Raw genomic sequence first — 20033 nt, 5'->3', positions numbered from 1 at the left:
GAGCCCCCATATCCGAAAAGAGAAGAATGATGGATTATTGTATGTGCGGTGGCTGGACAACTCAGTTGTCACAATGATCTCTTCTTCATGTGGTACACAAGAAGTTGGCCAAGTCAAGATATTCACGCAACTAAAAGAGCGAAATATAATGATTCCCAGACCAAAACTGGTAGCCAAGTATAATACATATATGGGAGGTACTGATCAGAATCTGGCATGCTATCGCATTGCAATAAGAAGCAAAAAATGGTACTGGCTTCTCTTTACATGGATGTTAGATGTCTCCATACAAAACAGTTGGATTTTGTATAATAAAGCAAGAAACCAAACTGTTTCTCAGCTTGATTTCAAGAGAGAAGTAGCAACAGTGTACTTGCAAAGACACCAAGCTCTACCAAAAGGAGCTAGGAGACCATCTGCATCAAGGTCATGTTCCGACAGCCGCGTATCAGATTCAATTAGGTTTGATAAAACTGACCACCTCGTCCAGCACACGAAAGGAAAAAAGAAGAAGAAAAGGACTGTAAATCTATTGTGAGAACAATGTGTTCAAAGTGTAATGTGGGATTGTGTATTGACTGTTTCATTCCATTTCATGTAAAATAATCCAGAGTTCAAGGTTTGATTTTTGATTATTAATTGTACTGTGTTATAAAGCATCAATTGTATGATGAAGACTGAAAAAATAAATTTGCACAAAACTTGTATATGTAATAAGAAATTTCAATAACCTACTTATTTTAGTTGAAATTGTAATCCATATAAATTTAGGTAGTGAAAGCGCCTAGCGTTGCCATATGGCAATATCAAATATCTCGCTAATGGCGGTAATGACTTTCGTCGAAACAACTCTGTTGTGTAATTTATGCCTTTTACAAACATAATAACGCAATTTAAAAAAAATCACGAAAAACTTAATTCCGGCGCTAATGGGTTAACAGAAGCAAAGCAAGGCCAGATGAGGGCACAGAAGTACAAAACTTGAGGGATGAGCTTAATGCAAAAAGCACCACTATTTGTTCTGGCATGGAATTTGACTGTACAAACCGTTATGACGTGCATTAAAGCAAATTGCATATAGAATTGGCTTCATGAACAGTGATATGCAACAAATAAAATTACGTTGAAACAACAGTTGTCAGTTACACAGTGTATTTGCTCAAGTGTGACATTAATGAGTAAACAGAAGGTAAAATAAGTGAAAACTGTTTTTATGACCATAAACATACAAGTGTAGTTATGTACAAATCAACTTCAAGTAATAAGCAGCAATAAAATGAATGAAAATCCAAAAAGTTAGAACTTTATACCCATTATATGACTGGAATAATTCTTTTCCACTTCAGACTGAATAAATTGCTCATACTGTGTCAGATTCTGAACAAATGTCTTGCCTTCTTGATGTTGGCGTTTTTATGATTTTGAACATATTCTGCTCTGGAACAGGTATTCTCAAAATTTTGTGAACTCAGGAGAAAGTCCTGTATTACAGTTGGTGCTGCTAGTACACAGTTTGTATATATGTAATACATCACAATGGCAAACTGATGGCTGCAACCCCTATCAAGGGTATGACTACAAGGAACTACTCAAGAAAACCATATGCTGTTTGTAATCAAAAGATTGCATACAGTCAAACTGTGAACAATACCTGGAAAAACTTGAGCTGGAAGCTTATTTGGTAGATGTTTTCAAATAATATGAGTCAGACAAAATGATGGAATACAAGCAGTTTATTCACACTGACAGGGATAAACTAGAGATACATCTTGCAATTGTAGAAGAGTTTATAGAGAAACTGGTTTGAAAACATCATCTGGTAAGCCACCATTTCGTTTCAAAACACCAAAGTTCATATATGAAGAATGTGAAAGAAAATCCTGCAGATGCTGAAGTGATAATTTTGTGGATTTTGCTGAGAACTATTTATTTTTCATTCTAGATGCTGTTCAATGGTTTCATTGTGATAACTGTCATATCTCATTACACCCTTTTGTGGTTTCCTTGGCAGTAGGAAATACACCTGTATTATTAGTGACTGCCTTAATCATGATATCACTGCAGTTCATGCACTCATAATGAAGTAAATTAAACATCTGAGGATGACGTTTGAAGAAATCGAGCACTTGCACTCTTTTAGTTATGAAAATGTGGAAAAATAAAAAAAATTCTTGATTTTATGAATCTATGTCTGCATGAAAAAGACTTTGGTATCTTCCTGAGTGGAATTTTTTTAGAACTAGCCATAGAAAATCTCCTTGTGATGGAACCGGAAGAAAAGCTCATGCTGGTTTGCAGAGGCTTTTAAGTAACCAAATATTGGTTCTTCCCTATCTACTTAAGTTCTACAATGACAACATTTCCAACATAATCTTTTTTGTATAAAACATGTTTGACTATCAGCTTCTTTTATTTTAAACCCAAATATTGACCAGTTCAGTCCCAAATATTGAACGGTTTCAGTCATGGATAAGGGTTAAAATGGTTTAAGCCACAACATTATATTTGTCATTACTTAATGTGTAGAGCATGTCATGAATATCAATATACGACAAATGACATTTAGAAGCAAACATACTAATACCAAGTGTACATGCATTTTACACATCCTTGACTGTTGATAGCCACCTTCCAAAAATGTTTATAATCTTTTTATGTTACACAGAAAAGAATGAACAACTTCAGTTTGGTCACAAAATAAGGTTTTCCAAAGGCTACACAATTGCAAAGACAAGAGAAAATCACCAATTCAAGCCCACTGGTTTAAACAAGATCAGAGTAAGCAGAGTTTCCAATCATAGATTTTATGGTTAAAGCATTTAAAGAAGATGAAGAACTTTCAGATTGTCAGCTTCATGCATCCCCATGGTTTTGACCATTCCTTCAACTGGCCATGTACTGAAGACACTCCGTAGATTCCAGAGAACCACATACTTAAAATCTTTAAACACCATCAACAACATCAGGAAGGCAATACATTTAATCAGAATCCAAACAAGACAGTATTAGCAATTTATTCAGCCTGAAGTGGTCCAAGATCCTACTCCAGGCAGGCGTAAAAACGAATGTGCGCAACGGAAAATACTGAACACAAAAATCAAGATTTGGCCTTGTCTGACTACACCCTGAAGCACATCTTAGGATCTCTTAATTGTGGTATTTTTTTCGTCCTCCTTGCTCTTTAACATATAAATTACAACATGAACATAAATGAATGGTTAAGAGAACTAGTAACTACAAAATGATAAATGTTTCGGGTTATACATTTACTGTAGATTAAAATCCCTTTGTATGTTACAAATGTTTATATATCGATGTCCAATGGACATAAGGAGATACAAATGAATTTCCTAACTAATATAAGTGATCAAATTGCCCAAATCTGCCCCTTTTAGTGGCTACACGATCTAATATAAATAATGTGAGATGACTGACATCTGCGTACTGAACACTAGAAAACACTATTTTTAAAGATGATCTACAGTGGTGTGCAACCTCAGTGGAAATACAACTTATGTGATCAGAGCTGTTTAACTTTATAGCCTTAATAAGCAGAAGAAATTAGCAATATCACCATATGCACTGCGTCCGGTGCGTCTGAGTGATGATTCTCGTACACGTCTGCGACGATGGAAGAACTCCAGCCACAAAATAAAAAACTCTTTCAAACACTAGGTCGGCACAAAGCGGTCCTCTGGCTAATATAACCTGATACCATCTTCTCCTCTCTGTGTTCTATAGACAAGAAACACTAACTCCCAGCCACACGGACGGAATTCAGATAACGTCTCTATGTGAGTACAGACAGAAGAAGTGCTCTCAATCACTGAATGCTGAGTACTCAACGACGACTCCCTACCCGGAGGCGAAGTCCAGAATCATGTAAGTTTGCAACAGTGCAGTGCCTAACCGTTCTAATTATAAAATCTCCTGAGAGCAAAGACAGCAAGTCCTTCTGTACCAACAAAAGCTGATACTGAGCGACCATCAAACACGGGCAGTCAAAACTGAAGACCTCTTTCTCTCCACCACTGGCTTCCCAGCAAAGTTCGGCTCCCCTCCCTCATAACTGCAGAGGGAAAATCATGGTCTCAAAACCACGGAATATTCTCCCTCTCTACAGATTCTTCCGAACACTGACCAACCATATTTTATACTTTTGTCAACCAGCGCAGAAAGTTTGCAAGGAAATACCTACACCCGTTAATTAGGAATTCATGCAATGGTGCGCTTCTCAGAGTAAAAATCCTTGGAAATAAACCAGCCTGTATGATTTCCAAGGAAACACTTCATCGTTCCTCTCTGCGGTGTCCAAGACTTTCAGAGTTTCTGAAGTATTATCCGGTTATCCTTCCGGCCCCGCTACAACACCAGCTGGCCGGTGCTGTATTGTGCTTCAGTGCTCAGGTGCCCCAACCGTCCATCTTGGGATACTTCCTATGTTAAGCAAACCAACACACCTGTGCGGGTTTTTCCACCCGGGGCTTGAGTTACGCCTGCTGTTTAGTTTCCACTGGCATTACAACTTCTGCTAGTATAGGCAATCATTAATTACACCATTTTGATATTAAAGACAATTCGTCACCTTGCACGCAGTAAGCATTAACAACTATATACAAGGTGTACATGACAATGGCAGTCTTCTTTAAATATTCATATATATGACGTACAACCTATCAAATGACACCTAATTCCGGTTTTAAATCATGGCAAAGTATGTAGATGAGTGTTTGCAAGGTGTGAAATTACAGCCACCTTAAAGTGGAACAAAATTATTCCAGTCTTACAATGTGGTTAAAGATCTAACTTTCTGGATTTTCATTTGTTTTATTGCTGCTTATTGCTTGAAGTTGATTTGTACACAACTACTCTGGTATTTTTACGGACATAAAAGCAGTTTTCATTGATTTTACCTCCTGTTTAGTTATTAATGTCACATTTGGGCATTTACACAGTGTATGGAAAGCAATGACTGAGCAAATGTGTTTCAGCTGTAAGCAGCCATGGGTCAAAAATTAAACTATGTAACTTCTGAAGCTTAGAGACTAAATCTTTTTTCAGATATAGCAAGATGAAAAAGATTAAACTGCATTCAGTTGAGATATGAGCCCCCAAAGCTACACAAAATTTAGCACTCAAAAACATTTTCATTACATTTGCAGCTGCATATATTTTGACAGGGAAGGACTGAGGCTATTGCACAAAATCACAAGAAGACAACAAGGCTGTCTGTCATATTAGCAATTCTTGGCTGAATCTGTCCATAAAATTATAATTTATGGCTGCTTAAAGACATGCAGAAGTAAAGTAGTACAGCTTTCACAAGATGTATCTAAAAATCTAATCAATCCTTCTTAAAAAACCTTAATCCTACTCCCAACATCACCACTGCTGAAGCCCAGGCTATCCGTGATCTGAAGGCTGACCGGTCCATCGTCATCCTTCCGGCGGACAAGGGTTCCACGACCGTGGTACTTGATCGTCAGGAGTATGTGGCTGAGGGACTGCGTCAGCTTTCAGACAACACCACATATAAAGTTTGCCAAGGTAATCCCATTCCTGATGTCCAGGCGGAGCTTCAAGGAATCCTCAGAACCTTAGGCCCCCTACAAAACCTTTCACCTGACTCCATCAACCTCCTGACCCCACCGACACCCCACACCCCTACCTTCTACCTTCTTCCTAAAATTCACAAACCCAATCATCCCGGCCGCCCCATTGTAGCTGGTTACCAAGCCCCCACAGAATGTATCTCTGCCTACGTCGATCAACACCTTCAACCCGTTATATGCAGTCTCCCATCCTTCATCAAAGACACCAACCACTTTCTCGAACACCTGGAATCCTTACCCAATCCGTTACCCCCGGAAACCATCCTTGTAACCATTGATGCCACTTCCTTATACACAAATATCCCGCACGTCCAGGGCCTCACTGCGATGGAGCACTTCCTTTCACGCCGATCACCTGCCACCCTACCTAAAACCTCTTTCCTCATTACCTTAGCCAGCTTCATCCTGACCCACAACTTCTTCACTTTTGAAGGCAAGACATACCAACAATTAAAAGGAACAGCCATGGGTACCAGGATGGCCCCCTCGTACGCCAACCTATTCATGGGTCACTTAGAGGATGCCTTCTTGGTTACCCAAGCCTGCCAACCCAAAGTTTGGTACAGATTTATTGATGACATCTTCATGATCTGGACTCACAGTGAAGAAGAACTCCAGATTTTCCTCTCCAACCTCAACTCCTTTGGTTCCATCAGATTCACCTGGTCCTACTCCAAATCCCATGCCACTTTCCTTGATGTTGACCTCCACCCGTCCAATGGCCAGCTTCACACATCCGTCCACATCAAACCCACCAACAAGCAACAGTACCTCCATTATGACAGCTGCCACCCATTCCACATCAAACGGTCCCTTCCCTACAGTCTAGGTCTTCGTGGCAAACGAATCTGCTCCAGTCCGGAACCCCTGAACCATTACACCAACAACCTGACAACAGCTTTCGCATCCCGCAACTACCCTCCCGACCTGGTACAGAAGCAAATAACCAGAGCCACTTCCTCATCCTCTCAAACCCAGAACCTCCCACAGAAGAAACACAAAAGTGCCCCACTTGTGACAGGATACTTTCCGGGACTGGATCAGACTCTGAATGTGGCTCTCCAGCAGGGATACGACTTCCTCAAATCCTGCCCTGAAATGAGATCCATCCTTCATGAAATCCTCCCCACTCCACCAAGAGTGTCTTTCCGCCGTCCACCTAACCTTCGTAACCTCTTAGTTCATCCCTATGAAATCCCCAAACCACCTTCCCTACCCTCTGGCTCCTACCCTTGTAACCGCCCCCGGTGTAAAACCTGTCCCATGCACCCTCCCACCACCACCTACTCCAGTCCTGTAACCCAGAAGGTGTACACGATCAAAGGCAGAGCCACGTGTGAAAGCACCCACGTGATTTACCAACTGACCTGCCTACACTGTGATGCATTCTATGTGGGAATGACCAGCAACAAACTGTCCATTCACATGAATGGACACAGGCAGACAGTATTTGTTGGTAATGAGGATCACCCTGTGGCTAAACATGCCTTGGTGCACGGCCAGCACATCTTGGCACAGTGTTACACCATCCGGGTTCTCTGGATACTTCCCACTAACACCAACCTATCCGAACTCCGGAGATGGGAACTTGCTCTTCAATATATCCTCTCTTCCCGTTATCCACCAGGCCTCAATCTCCGCTAATTTCAAGTTGCCGCCACTCATACCTCACCTGTCATTCAACAACATCTTTGCCTCTGCACTTCCACCTCGGCTGACATCCCTGCCCAAACTCTTTGCCTTTACAAATGTCTGCTTGTGTCTGTATATGTGTGGATGGATATGTGTGTGTGTGCGCGCGAGTGTATACCCGTCCTTTTTTCCCCCTAAGGTAAGTCTTTCCGCTCCCGGGATTGGAATGACTCCTTACCCTCTCCCTTAAAACCCACATCCTTTCGTCTTTCCCTCTCCTTCCCTCTTTCCTGATGAGGCCACAGTTTGTTGCGAAAGCTTGAATTTTGTGTGTATGTTTGTGTTTGTTTGTGTGTCTATCGACGTGCCAGCGCTTTCGTTTGGTAAGTCACATCATCTTTGTTTTTAGGTATAAAAATCTAATCATATATTTAAAAACAAAGATGATGTGACTTACCATACGAAAGCGCTGGCAGGTCGATAGAAACGCAAACAGACACATAGATACACACAAAATTCAAGCTTTCACAACAAACTGTTGCCTCATCAGGAAAGAGGGAAGGAGAGGGGAAGACGGAAGGAAGTGGGTTTTAAGGGAGAGGGTAAGGAGTCATTCCAATCCCGGGAGCGGAAAGACTTACCTTAGGGGGAAAAAAGGACGGGTATACACTCACGCGCACACACACACGTGTGGATGGATATGTGTGTGTGTGTGTGTGTGTGTGTGCGCGCGCGCGCGCGCGCGCGCGAGTGTATACCCGTCCTTTTTTTCCCCCTAAGGTAAGTCTTTCCGCTCCCGGGATTGGAATGACTCCTTACCCTCTCCCTTAAAACCCACTTCCTTTCGTCTTTCTCTCTCCTTCCCTCTTTCCTGATGAGTCAACAGTTTGTTGCGAAAGCTTGAATTTTGTGTGTATGTATGTGTCTGTTTGTGTTTCTATCGACCTGCCAGCGCTTTCGTATGGTAAGTCACATCATCTTTGTTTTTAAATATATTTTTCCCACGTGGAATGTTTCCCTCTATTATATTAAAAATCTAATCAGTAATATATTCCAATTCAGCACAAAAAGTTGTTTAAGTACACGAAAACAAGTACTTGTAATTTACGAGTACCCGTTTATAAAAGTTATCCAAAGTAGGCAGCTTGGCATGCATGAAGGTGGTGTAAACTTGGGAGCCCTACCTATGAGAGGCTGTAGAAATGGAACCAAATGAGGTATTGAACTGAAAATGTGTAAATATACATCCAAGAAATTGTTAAACCCATTCCAAAAATTTCATTCAATTTGGAAATGGTTGAATGGGATAAGAATTCCAAATCTAATCCGCCAGACATAGAATGACACTATGGTACAGGATGAGATTTAAATCAAATTTGCAGACTCGTGGCAATGTTCCAGAGAATACATTAGGTAGAGCCAACTATTCTGTTGCTTCTAAAGATGACTGTGGCTGATGAGTTTGCTTTAAAATAACATTTTCTGTTTGAATAACAACTTTCTTTTTATTTATCTTTTGTACATTTCTCTTTTGCACAACATGTTTCAGGAAAGATTCCCAATTTCAAGTATGTATTCAATGTGTTCATTCCCCGGCATTTATTAGCAATGTTTTCAGTGCGTGACACGCTGCACTGTTCTGTTGCATTTCGGTTTCTTGTAGTGCACTTATGTAGAAACCACATATCCACAATTTTTTGCTTGGCACTTTATAAGTTTTGCTATGCTGCTGCTTGCACATATTTTCACTTTTACATAATTCAGAACTTGGTGTAACTGTTGACAGTGTTTGTTGGAGCTTATATGAGCAACTGTTTATAGTTCTTTTACTTTCAGATTTTTACAATTGCAAGTTTTCATTTCTTGTCTTGGCAGTGATAATTTGATTTTATCTATTGTAAATAATTAAAGCCTGTGACTGTAAAAATAATGTTTTTTTTATAATGTAACTTTTTTCTGCTACTAATTATAATCTCCTTTTCATTTATCTCATTAATTCATGGATAAAGGCCATAATGTAAAAACTAACATTCAATGGTTTCCACATGTTTGTGGTACTATAAACAGAATGTTAGATAGGAAGACAAGGAAGGACAACAGAACAAAAATTTATAAAGTAAAGGCAATACAATTTGTAAGGGAGTGAGACTTGGGTGCCTACATACAAGGATGTGAGAGGATCCAAACAACGGATGATGAGATTTTTAAAATAAGGTCAAAGGACACTCAAGACTTTACAGAATACATAATGAAGACATACAAACAGAACTTAACATATCTAATATTAGCAAAAGAGTGAGCGATTATAGAAGAAGATGGAAAGAAGATATTAACCAAATGAATGAAGATAACATTGCCAAAACAACAGATAAGGCTTTACAGATGACAAGGAAGAAGAGATCTTTGAATACCTAAGAAAATATGGGAAGAGTTCTGAATGGGAAGCCAGAAGAACTGGCATTTTGCCTAGACCACGAAGTACAGAAGAAAAAGACACGTATATCACACAAGAATCCTAGTAGTTGAATTAAAGATTTACCTAAGATTAAAGGCAATATTTTTCCATGTATTGCATAATGTCAGCAATAAGATTTATCTACCATACCCCCTTGCATAGAATAAGGACGTAGGCATACAAACAAAAATTATGAAAGGCAGCCACTAAATAAACCAAATAAAATGACACCTCATGCAGCACCTTTGGAAACAAGACCCACACATGAAATGGAATGTGAGCTTTGAGATATACTGACTTGACTACATATTAAATGCACAATGGAATATGTACTGTATCTCCTAATCATTATAGGTATACTGGAAAACTGGAAGGATAATCCGCCTTAATTAAATGTCTGTAACAGCGATATTATTGGTTGAGTAATTGTGTAATCCTTCATGACAAACAATCTTTGTGCAAAACAGGTGAACTCCCTTTCCTACCACACAGGCATGTAAACCTATTGTCCTCCTCTCAAAGTAAACGACCTAATTTTTATTGGCTTTATGGATTAAGTTCTGGCAAAAATTGTTTTTCATAGTCACTGGGTTGTAAACTTACCTTCTTGTCACCATGTGCTACAGAGTTCAAATAAACAAAAATTAATGTTGGAAGAAACTGCAATGTGAAACGTTGCAGGTCTGGCTGCTTTGAGCGGTACAGTTCAAACAGTTGTGAGCAGACTGGATCCACAAGCTGTAATTGCAAAATTAAAAAAAGATTCAATGTATACTTCTTAATTAGTGAAAGTAATTTAATGTGGTAAATTTTACTCAATGAAAAAGGAAAAGGGTTTGAAATGAACTCAGCTTATATATTTGAGGAACATGTATGAAATGTTCTTGATTATATTAATAGTAAACAGCAACTGAACTACTTGGGCGAATAAAATATTACTCTGAGAAAGTTGATAAAACTTCAATCTATGAAACAAATGTAGATCTCAATGATTATACTTAGCACATTATACACTATTTAAAAAAACAATGGCTTACGTTAACAACAACAGCAGTTACAGCCAGGGCACTTTTCCTCTACATACAAAATCACAAGGTGTTACTTTTGAGTTGATGGTGAGAGTAGTTTCAGGTAACCAATGAGAGGCAAGAAAGTAGACTAAGTATTGTATGTGCCATTCAAGTTCTGTGAAGATTATTTGTGGCTATTTTGGATCATCATATGCTTTTTCAAAAGATGGTAGTTATAATTAACAGATATGTGGAACAGCCTGGTTGGGAATTGGCAAAGGCACCAAATGTGATCTTATGAGAAAAGTTTAGCTAAAGTTACTACATGGTCAAGAAGTGGTTTCAGGCTATGACGAATATCTTGCAAACACCTCACATTACGACTGAATACATTGTAAACTGCATGTTTATATTCACACCAGCTCATTGCTGTGACATTTGCACTGTCTAGTTGATAATATCATTGCTACTTCAAGGCAGTAGTTTACATATCCATTTAGGTCCCTTCTCATCTCACTCTCTCTGATGCAAACATTTCTCTGCAAAACACAGGAGTAACAATATTTTCCCTGTTCTATATGGAAATGAAGTTCCATGCTCCTTGACAGAGTGTAGGGGAACAATGTGGGAGACATGCACCACTATACTAGACAAGGTCCTAATGGAGGTAATTTGCCATTGCCTTCCTACGACTGTAATGGGAATGAATGATGGTTACCACAAAATCAGTCACAATTTTGTAAGTTAGCAGATATTCACAATAACAATAAAAATAAAATAAGTGACAAACAATGTAGAGCAGAAGTTACTATTCCAGCCTCAGATCACTGATTGTATCCTCAATAGCTACTCTAACTGTTCAGCAATTATAACCGAGCTACTTCTCAGATTGTTAATATACCGTTACAAAATTAGCTCCTTAACAACCATTGGCTTTGCCTACTTGAAGCCACATATCTTATAACTTAACTTAGACCTCAAGCTACAATATAGATCAATTTATCACAACATTCATTCCAAAAAATACTAGAAGTAATACTGAAGCACAAACAAGCATTGTCACAGTTCTGGTGCATCAATGAATACTCATTTACAGCAACATAAAGTATGTTAGAAATCAACTAGCAATAGTGGTTTGTAGATTTTCCAAAAGAAAAAGTTTGTAGATTTCTTTCTTTCTAAATTAAACCTTCAGTCTCTCATATTCTTTGCCTAATTTCAAATGCACATATGAACATTGAGCAAAGCTGTTGATGTAGTCACAAAGAAAACAACAAAAATCAACAAAAAGTTAAATTTTATTTTTGGATTTTGTGAAATGCACGGTTCTACATTGATGAACATCAAAAGGAAGTTGCCAATCTTCGCAACACTGAAGTTTTGTCAATAACCGAGTGATATTGGTGCACTATCTTTTAGATAATGATTCAGTGTGTTGGTAACTGTAGGGCTATCATTTGCCAAAAGTCTGAGGTTACTATCACCATTGTCTGACAGGTCACTAAAATAAAATATGAAACTGAAGTGTCATAAAGGCCAGTAATATTAAACATAACCAGTAAGGAACCAACACATTTCGGGTCAAGTTAGCCTATCAATGCCAGATGTTGGCTTCATTTCATAATGCAATGTTGATGTGGCATGTGATGTCATACACGTGCAAACAGAAAGAGAGCAAAAGACTCATTTCTTTTTCATTTGCATTAGTTTTTGGAATGTAGGTTTTAGTGTCAGACTGATAAGTAATGCAACACAAAATCTAGGTTAGTTTGAAAAGTGACAGTTTGGTTGAAAGATGGTGAATCAGTATCAAATGCTTCAGTTTATCCCACATTTCCTTGAGGCATGCTGACAGGATAGGTATGTTCAGTCACTGCAAACACATCCATTAGCTGAGTTGAAATGCTCATTCTATGAAGGAAAATGTTATGCATATTCAGAATAGAGTTGCAGCCAAAGACAACATCATTTGCCCATTTAAACCCAATAGTGTGTGGCTGGGGTTATTACCACACATCTGTTTAGGGCTCTTTATTGAAGTTAATGTGCTGATCTTCCCTACTCAGAAGTCCTCAACCCCGTCATAGGTTTTGTTTGATATCCCACAGAATCATATTTGTGTTAAGTTTTGGTGTGGTAATGTTTGAAATGCTCTTTGGCAGCCATCGCTCTTTGGCAGCATCGATTAACAGACTTCAGGAAGTCATGTGAGAAAACCTAGAGATGACTTCTGCACAACCAACATTTTCAGAATCTATACCGTTTGTCATGGAAGAAATCATTCCACTAAATATTTCTCATTACATTACAGCTCTGAATATGTTCTAAAGTTCTACAATACATAGATGTCAATGACAGAAGGTAGTTCTGTCTATCATTTCTGCTACTCTTCTTGTATGCAGGTGTACACTGTGTTTCCTTTCAACCAATGTGGGCACAACTACTTGTTCTGGGAATCTATGGTACATTATGGCCATGGAGGGGATAATGCAGCTGCAAATACTGTATTACATCTTACAAGGTTTCCATCAGGCCCTCAGGCTTTATTCAGTTTTAGAGATTTCAGCTGCTTCTCAATGCCAATGGCACTAATATCTATACCACTCATCTCTGTCATGGTGCAAGCATTAAATTGAAGCAACACTCCTGAATCTTCCTTTGTAAAGACATTTGAAAAGTGAGTCAGTATTTCCATATTTTCTTTTGTGTCACCAGTTTCATGTGTCATCCACAGGTGTCTGGACACTAACTTTGGTACCACCAACAGAATGAACATGAGAAGAATTTCTTTGGGAATTGTTCGACAACTTTTGATAAGATTCTGTTACGATAATTGTTGGAGGTTTCAGACACTGCCCTTTTGACAGCCAAACAAGCTTTATGTAGTACGTGTCTTTCTATAACAATATGCTCTGTTTTACAACTACTGAGTAGAAGTGGTTGTTTCTTTAGAAGTTTCTTTAGAATTTTCTTTATGAAGACTGTATACAGTGGAGGGTCCTTCCTAGTATGAACAGTTTTGACTTTCTCCTTGAGATTTCCCGTTTATCTACATTACTGCATAAGTACATTTTTCTGCTTCTTTTGGTTGCCATTTCTAGTTGAGTAGTCATTGTTGCTAGAAATACTTCATGTGTACTGATACAAGCTTCAAATAGGACATCCTCAAAGAGGTTAACTATTTGTTCCCAGCATGAGTGGGGTCTCCAAATTACCTGTTGTGAGTTGTTTTCAGAGAGGGCATTTAGTATTGTTTCTCAGGATGACATACATATTAGCAAGTGCAGATTTTCTCTTAAGGTTCTGGTGTCATCTGAAGGTGAGTCTGGTGGTCAACAAAAAACTCACCTTTGATACCAAAACCTGCCCAAATGATTTCACATAAAAACTCTTTATCTTGGAAGACTTGTTTCTTGTTTACAGTGACAAACACACTTCATCCATTTCCCCATAGGCCTATTTTTTCCAATATACACTTAAATTTACAACAGTTTCAAGTTTTAGCCAGATTTATTATGTGAGCTCAACAGTGCTTTAAATTACGCAACTCTGTCATGAAGGGCTGAGCAGTTATCACTTGGATTTTAATAGTCTAATTTCTGGGTTGAATGTCTTTTGCTCTTATATTAATACTTCTGCGTTTCCTGCAGCTATCATTATCTGGACTGGATGGACATTATTAACAACAGAAATTTATGAAGATATTTATAGACACACAAAAATAATAGGATAACACCAATCATTAATTTCTATTCTACTGGGAATTGTTCAGAAATTGTAAAGGTTTTGATATTTTGTAAACAACTGGTTCCGCACAAACTGATGACAACATTACTGTCTGTCAACAATTTCCATATCAGAGACTTTACTTTTAAATTTCAGTTTATTCACGTTTCCTTAGCTTACAAGACTTTAAATTTCTTAGTTTCTGAAGACTGAATGTTTCAGAAACTACTAAATTTGAAGTCTTATAAACTGTCTCTCCTATCTGAACAAAACGATCTCATGAACTGTAGTTATGGTAAGCTTATTTCATATACAATATATTAACTGAAGCATGCTTGGTTTATTGTTGACAGTCAGAACTATAAATGCTGTATGGAAGATCTTGTAGAATGTAAATACTTTTGGATTAAAGGTGACAACCCACCAAAAAGCAGCAGCGCTGAATTCTTGATATGCACACACAACAGAAAGAATATAGAATATTTGCTAGCTTTTGAGCTAGAGTACAACACACACACACACACACACACACACACACACACACACACACACACACACAGAAAACCTATCACACCTATGCTCCTACATGGGGACAGCTAGACTAACACCTTTTTCTCCAATGGGGGCAGTGTCAAGATGGGTGGGTAGAGGGAAGCAGGTGGCAGGGAGAGGGGCCTCGGATTGGGTGGCTAGTAGCTTGGAGGGAGGCAGCTATCTTGCAAGCCAGAAATGCAGGAGTGAGGTGTGGCAGTTGTAGCAGCCTGTGGGAAGCAACACATGCTGAAGGTGACATGAGGACATGAACTGAGAGGGGTGACAGGACAGAGGAAGGGGAAAGTGTTGGGTGGAGGGTGCGGGACAGTGGATTACCAGAGATTTAGGCCAGGATGGCTGTGGGAGCCGCATATACGTTGTAAGGATAATGCCTATCAGCATAGTTCAGAGAAGCTGGTGGTGGAGGGAAGGATCCACATGGCTTGGGTTGTGAAGCAGCCGATGGAACTGAGAATAATGTTTCTGCAGCATGTTGTGCCTACCAGGTGGTCAACTTTGTTCTTGACAATAGTTTGGCAGTGGCCATTCATCCTCATCAACAGTTAATTTGTGGTAATACCAACATAAAAGGCTCTGCAGTGTTTGCAGCAGACTCAGTATATGACATGGCTGCTCTCACAGGTGACCTGGCCTCTAACATTATAGGATAAGCCTGTGACAGGTCTGGAGTAGGAGGTGCTGGGTGAGAGGGCTGGCAAGTCTTGCACCTTAGCCTGCCACAGGAATATAATCCATGTGGCTAGGGAAGGTATCATATCCCTGTCACCTTCAGCATGTATTACATCCCACCAGCTGCTAAATATGTGCCAGGGTATATAGCTGCGACTTCTCCCTCCCGCATTCCTAGCAGGCCAACTGGCTGCCTCTCTCCAAACCACTAGCCACCCCCCCCCCCCCCCCCGCCTGTCCCCCAGTCCACATGTACATAGGCACTCTACAAGCCATCGTATGCTGCGTGGCAGTGGGTACCATGTACCACTACTAGTCATTCTCTTCCTTGTTCCACTCGCAATAGAGCCCTAATGTGCAATGTATGTTGGTGGCAGCAGAATTATTCAGCTGTCAGCTTCAAACAGCAGTTCTTTACATTTATTCAACAATGTTCCTTGAAAACAACATTGTCTTCCCTCAAGTTATTCCATTTTGAAGTCCTGAAGCATTTCTGTAACAGTTACGTGTTGTTCAAACCTACCGGCAACAAATCTAACAGTCCACCTCAGAATGGCTTCAATGTCTTCCTTCAATCCGACCTGGTACGATCCCAAATATTCAAGCAGTGCTATGTGAAATACACTTTCCTAAAAGTCTCCCAATAAACTAAAGTTGACCATTCACCTTCCCTACCACAGTTCTCACATTCGCCTTCCTTACCACAGATCTCACATGCTCGTTCCATTTCATAATGCCTTGTAATGTTACTCAGATATTTAAATGACTTGTCTGTGTCAGTCACGGCACGACTAAAACTGTATCCGAACATTACAGATTTGTTCTTCCTACCCATCCGCATTAACTTACATTTTTCCACATTTAGTGCTAGCTGCCATTCATCACACCAATTAGAAATTTTGTCCAAGTCAAGTTGTATCTTCCTACTGTCACTCAACCTCGACACCTTACTGTACACCACAGCAAACAACTGCAGATTGCGAACCACCCTGTCCGCACCAAATCCCTCTCCCTCTACCCACCCCACCTGACATTATTCACACCACAACTAACCCACCTGATGAAAAATACTATTAATTTAACTGGCAGCAGGTAGTGGCATAGGAATGTGTACATATGTTGGTATTTCACTCTAGCTCACCAAAAGGATAACTCCGAAAGCTAGCAAGTTTTCTTTCTTTTGTGTGTGCCTATCACCAACTCAATGCTTCTGCTTTTCAGTGCATGGTCTAACAGGAAGATCACAATTGGCTTGCGTTGGTCAATCAGCACACAAGATTCCCACAAAAAAAAAAAAAAAAAAAAAAAAAAAAAATAAATGAAGAAGCTATGAAATTTAATACGCTTTTATCCACTTCCAGCTTGTTCCTGACGTTCCTTGTACTGACTGAATGGAAAAATTCACAATTTGTATTATAAATGAAGTAACAATATACACTAATGCCATTAATGTGGCAGAGATTAAACACCTATGGAACTACTGACAACTGATGTGCTTGTTATTAACGCCTTCAACTATATTAAAAACTTGAAAATATCAGACCACAGTGGCAAAACAGGAGATATACATGTAACTATGCAAAGCACACTGTATTAACAGATTTTTATGACTTTTTGGCTTTCACTACTCATCAGGAAACTGCCACCTTCCAACCTCCTCGAGACTGAGTTATGCTACAGTATATTCACTTAACACTAATTTGTATAAAAAACAGGTCCACTAAAGAACATGGTCTAAGAGCACTCACACTGAATAAATGCTTTATACATCTAAATCCACAATGTGAACATACAAACAATATTCCAATCATCATCTACATAGCATATGACATAATTCAGAGAATATAAATACTCGCATTGTGCACTGCATACGCAATGTAACAATTCTCCTAGTATGCTGAGGGAGAGCAAATGAAGACTACATAAAGCATTTCACCGAGGCTTTCACTACCTCCACATCAAAGTTCATTAGTTGTCCAAACCCATCCATTTGTGTCATAATAATGGAATTTTTTTACTTAATTTATTCTTTTCTAGTTTCTTTTGCCTATGTTTTCACTGCCTCCTTTTTTGTTAAAACATTAACAATTTCCTTCACTTTGGACTGCACAAACTAGTAACGCTGCATCTACTACAAATCTAAGCACAAGCAGGATGCATCCTCAACTAGGCAACAACCCAACTTATTCTTTATTCTGGAATCATATGATTGACTCCATTCCAAATTGTCATGGTAGATACTGAAAACGACTCAGCAGTAAATTCAGAAAGTGTTATATGTCTTGTTATACAGTACACCCTTGTACAAATAAAGGTGGTGGTTGAGTTGAAATAAGAGGAGTGGAATTTTTTGAAATTTTAGTAGTATAGTGAACAGCACAGGTTTTTTACTAGCATGATTACTAAACAAAAAATAATGGCATTGGTTTTATCAAATAATCTTCTGTATTACAAATTCCAAATGATACTCATATTTACAGATTATGTACTTTCATTTTATGAAATATAAAATAATTCCTCGCATACTGATATCTTAAATATTACATATTTATTAGGGATGCAACATACAACATTAAGAAGCTTTTGTAAATACATCAAAGCGACGCACATACATACATCTGCGAACCGGCCTCGTTCCTCCAAGACGGAATGCAATGCTGCAATGAGACTGTGGTTATGTTCCAGTGAAACGGCAAAACTATGAAGCTGGTCAGGTTCCTGACTTGCACAATCTTGCAGCCATTCTCGCACAGTCTCTGCCATAGCTCTCCCCTTCAAAATAATAACAAAAAACTGAAGTCTCTAGTATCAAACACAAATTAAGAACACACCTATCTGATGGTCAAATTCTTAATATTCAAACAGCTGTACCAGCTGCGTTTATAAATTCAACATTAATGACAAAATCAAAAGAAGCAGATCTAGCACACCTCTCATACAACAACATTCGTTCATAACTGTATTAAAAAAGAAGTCAGGTAACATTCTGCGATGAAGTCCGTGAGGTAATGGGTACGGAATTGCAGAAAGGACAAATTCCTTAACACTATTAACGTTCAATGAAACTCACTCTTTATTTGATAGTTTCATTCATTTTACAACAGTCTAACATCCGGCGAAACTGAATATTTGCAACCATCTCAGCAACATTAAATATACATTTACTCTAACAATCTAAAGCAATTTCTAAATCTTTTCTCACATTTTATTTTACTTATTATCACGAAACATTACTTCGAACCAAAATAATACTAATCATGGTTTACGAATCCTTTCCAACACACATCCCTCATCTTCCAACATTGAAATGTCAGGTTCGCCAAAGATTTACGCAATTCACGAGTTATAGTTAAAATCTCTGGGTCAGCTGTGGTCGAACGTATTCCAGTCAGATTCTGGGCGACCCATATCCTACTTTTAAAGACCTTCCACACGCAACGATTGGCTACGCAGATATCTGTGCAGATGTTGTGCATGCAATAAATCACTGCAAATATGGTACATTCAACGAAACAAGTTCCAGTTTATTGCTCGCCTGCAATCTCTCAGTTTATTTCAATTCTTCAGAAATAGAGGAAATTATATTACGGTCTCTGTTCACAACTTGTGTCGCAAAAAAAAAAAAAAAAAGTGCCAGAAACAAAAGATGGATGAAAATGGACTTCATAGCAGCTGCTTAAGCAAAAACAATTTTCTTCACGAGTATCACAGAGATCTCGACGACTGGCGTAATTATTTAAGAGTGGTTTTAGAAAGATATAATTATCTTTTGACACCCAAAACTCTCAGTATAACACGAAAACAACTTGTATGGGAGGCTAGTTTCTCCACATGAGCGACTAACGGTAGCTTTAAGATTCCTGGGAATAGTAACTACAAGAATTTAGAATTTGCCACTGCAGTTTCGAAACAACCATTGACTGAAATCATATCCAACACACATGAGCGCTGACCTAATGGTTGATTTCATGAAGGTGAGTAAGTACTGTGCCTCATCAATTCTGACAAGTTACAGGTTATATTTTTACAGTTTTAGAGGTGTTTAATAAGACACAGTACATTCTTAGAAGTTGTATATATGGTGATTAAGCTATAGCTTAGTTTGTTTGTAAGCCGAGATTTTCAATTTCCTGCCCGAAATCTACCAGCAACTTTTGCATCAGTGATACATAGGATAACTGGGAAGTTTTTCTTGTAGTATTTTGGTAGTGAGTTCTAGAGCTCACCTCGAAATCACTCTTAATATGAACATCTTATACTAAGAAGTAAAAGAAGTATACTGTGAAGTAAAAGATGTGTAATAACAACTGTGTCCCTGAAGGCACTGTTCCAAGATCTTCCATTATCAGCTTAACACAATAATGGTACTGCACT

The 20033-nt window shown here is 38.7% G+C and overlaps 1 protein-coding gene across 5 annotated transcripts in view; it reads right to left on the bottom strand.

The window, feature by feature from the left end:
• LOC124595447 (hyccin) overlaps window positions 1–18995 on the bottom strand; it is a 165216-nt gene extending 146221 nt beyond the window's left edge. For 2 of the 5 annotated variants that reach the window (XR_006978207.1, XM_047134193.1), the window contains exons 1-3: window positions 18730–18995; window positions 18272–18431; window positions 10303–10437 (exon numbers count right to left, since the gene is read on the bottom strand). Coding sequence is in view for 4 of the 5 variants with exons in the window: in XM_047134193.1 (XP_046990149.1) it covers window positions 10303–10437; window positions 18272–18431; window positions 18730–18749 (315 nt within the window). In the remaining variant the exon portion in view is untranslated. Of the gene's footprint in view, window positions 1–10302; window positions 10438–18267; window positions 18432–18729 lie in introns of those variants that run through there. The other 3 variants (XM_047134205.1, XM_047134214.1, XM_047134221.1) reach the window with 3 other exon arrangements.
• Window positions 18996–20033: the final 1038 nt, after the last annotated feature.

This window comes from Schistocerca americana, chromosome 1, assembly GCF_021461395.2.
Source record: "Schistocerca americana isolate TAMUIC-IGC-003095 chromosome 1, iqSchAmer2.1, whole genome shotgun sequence".
NCBI lineage: Eukaryota > Metazoa > Arthropoda > Insecta > Orthoptera > Acrididae > Schistocerca > Schistocerca americana.
This window is presented reverse-complemented; position numbering and strand designations above follow the sequence as displayed.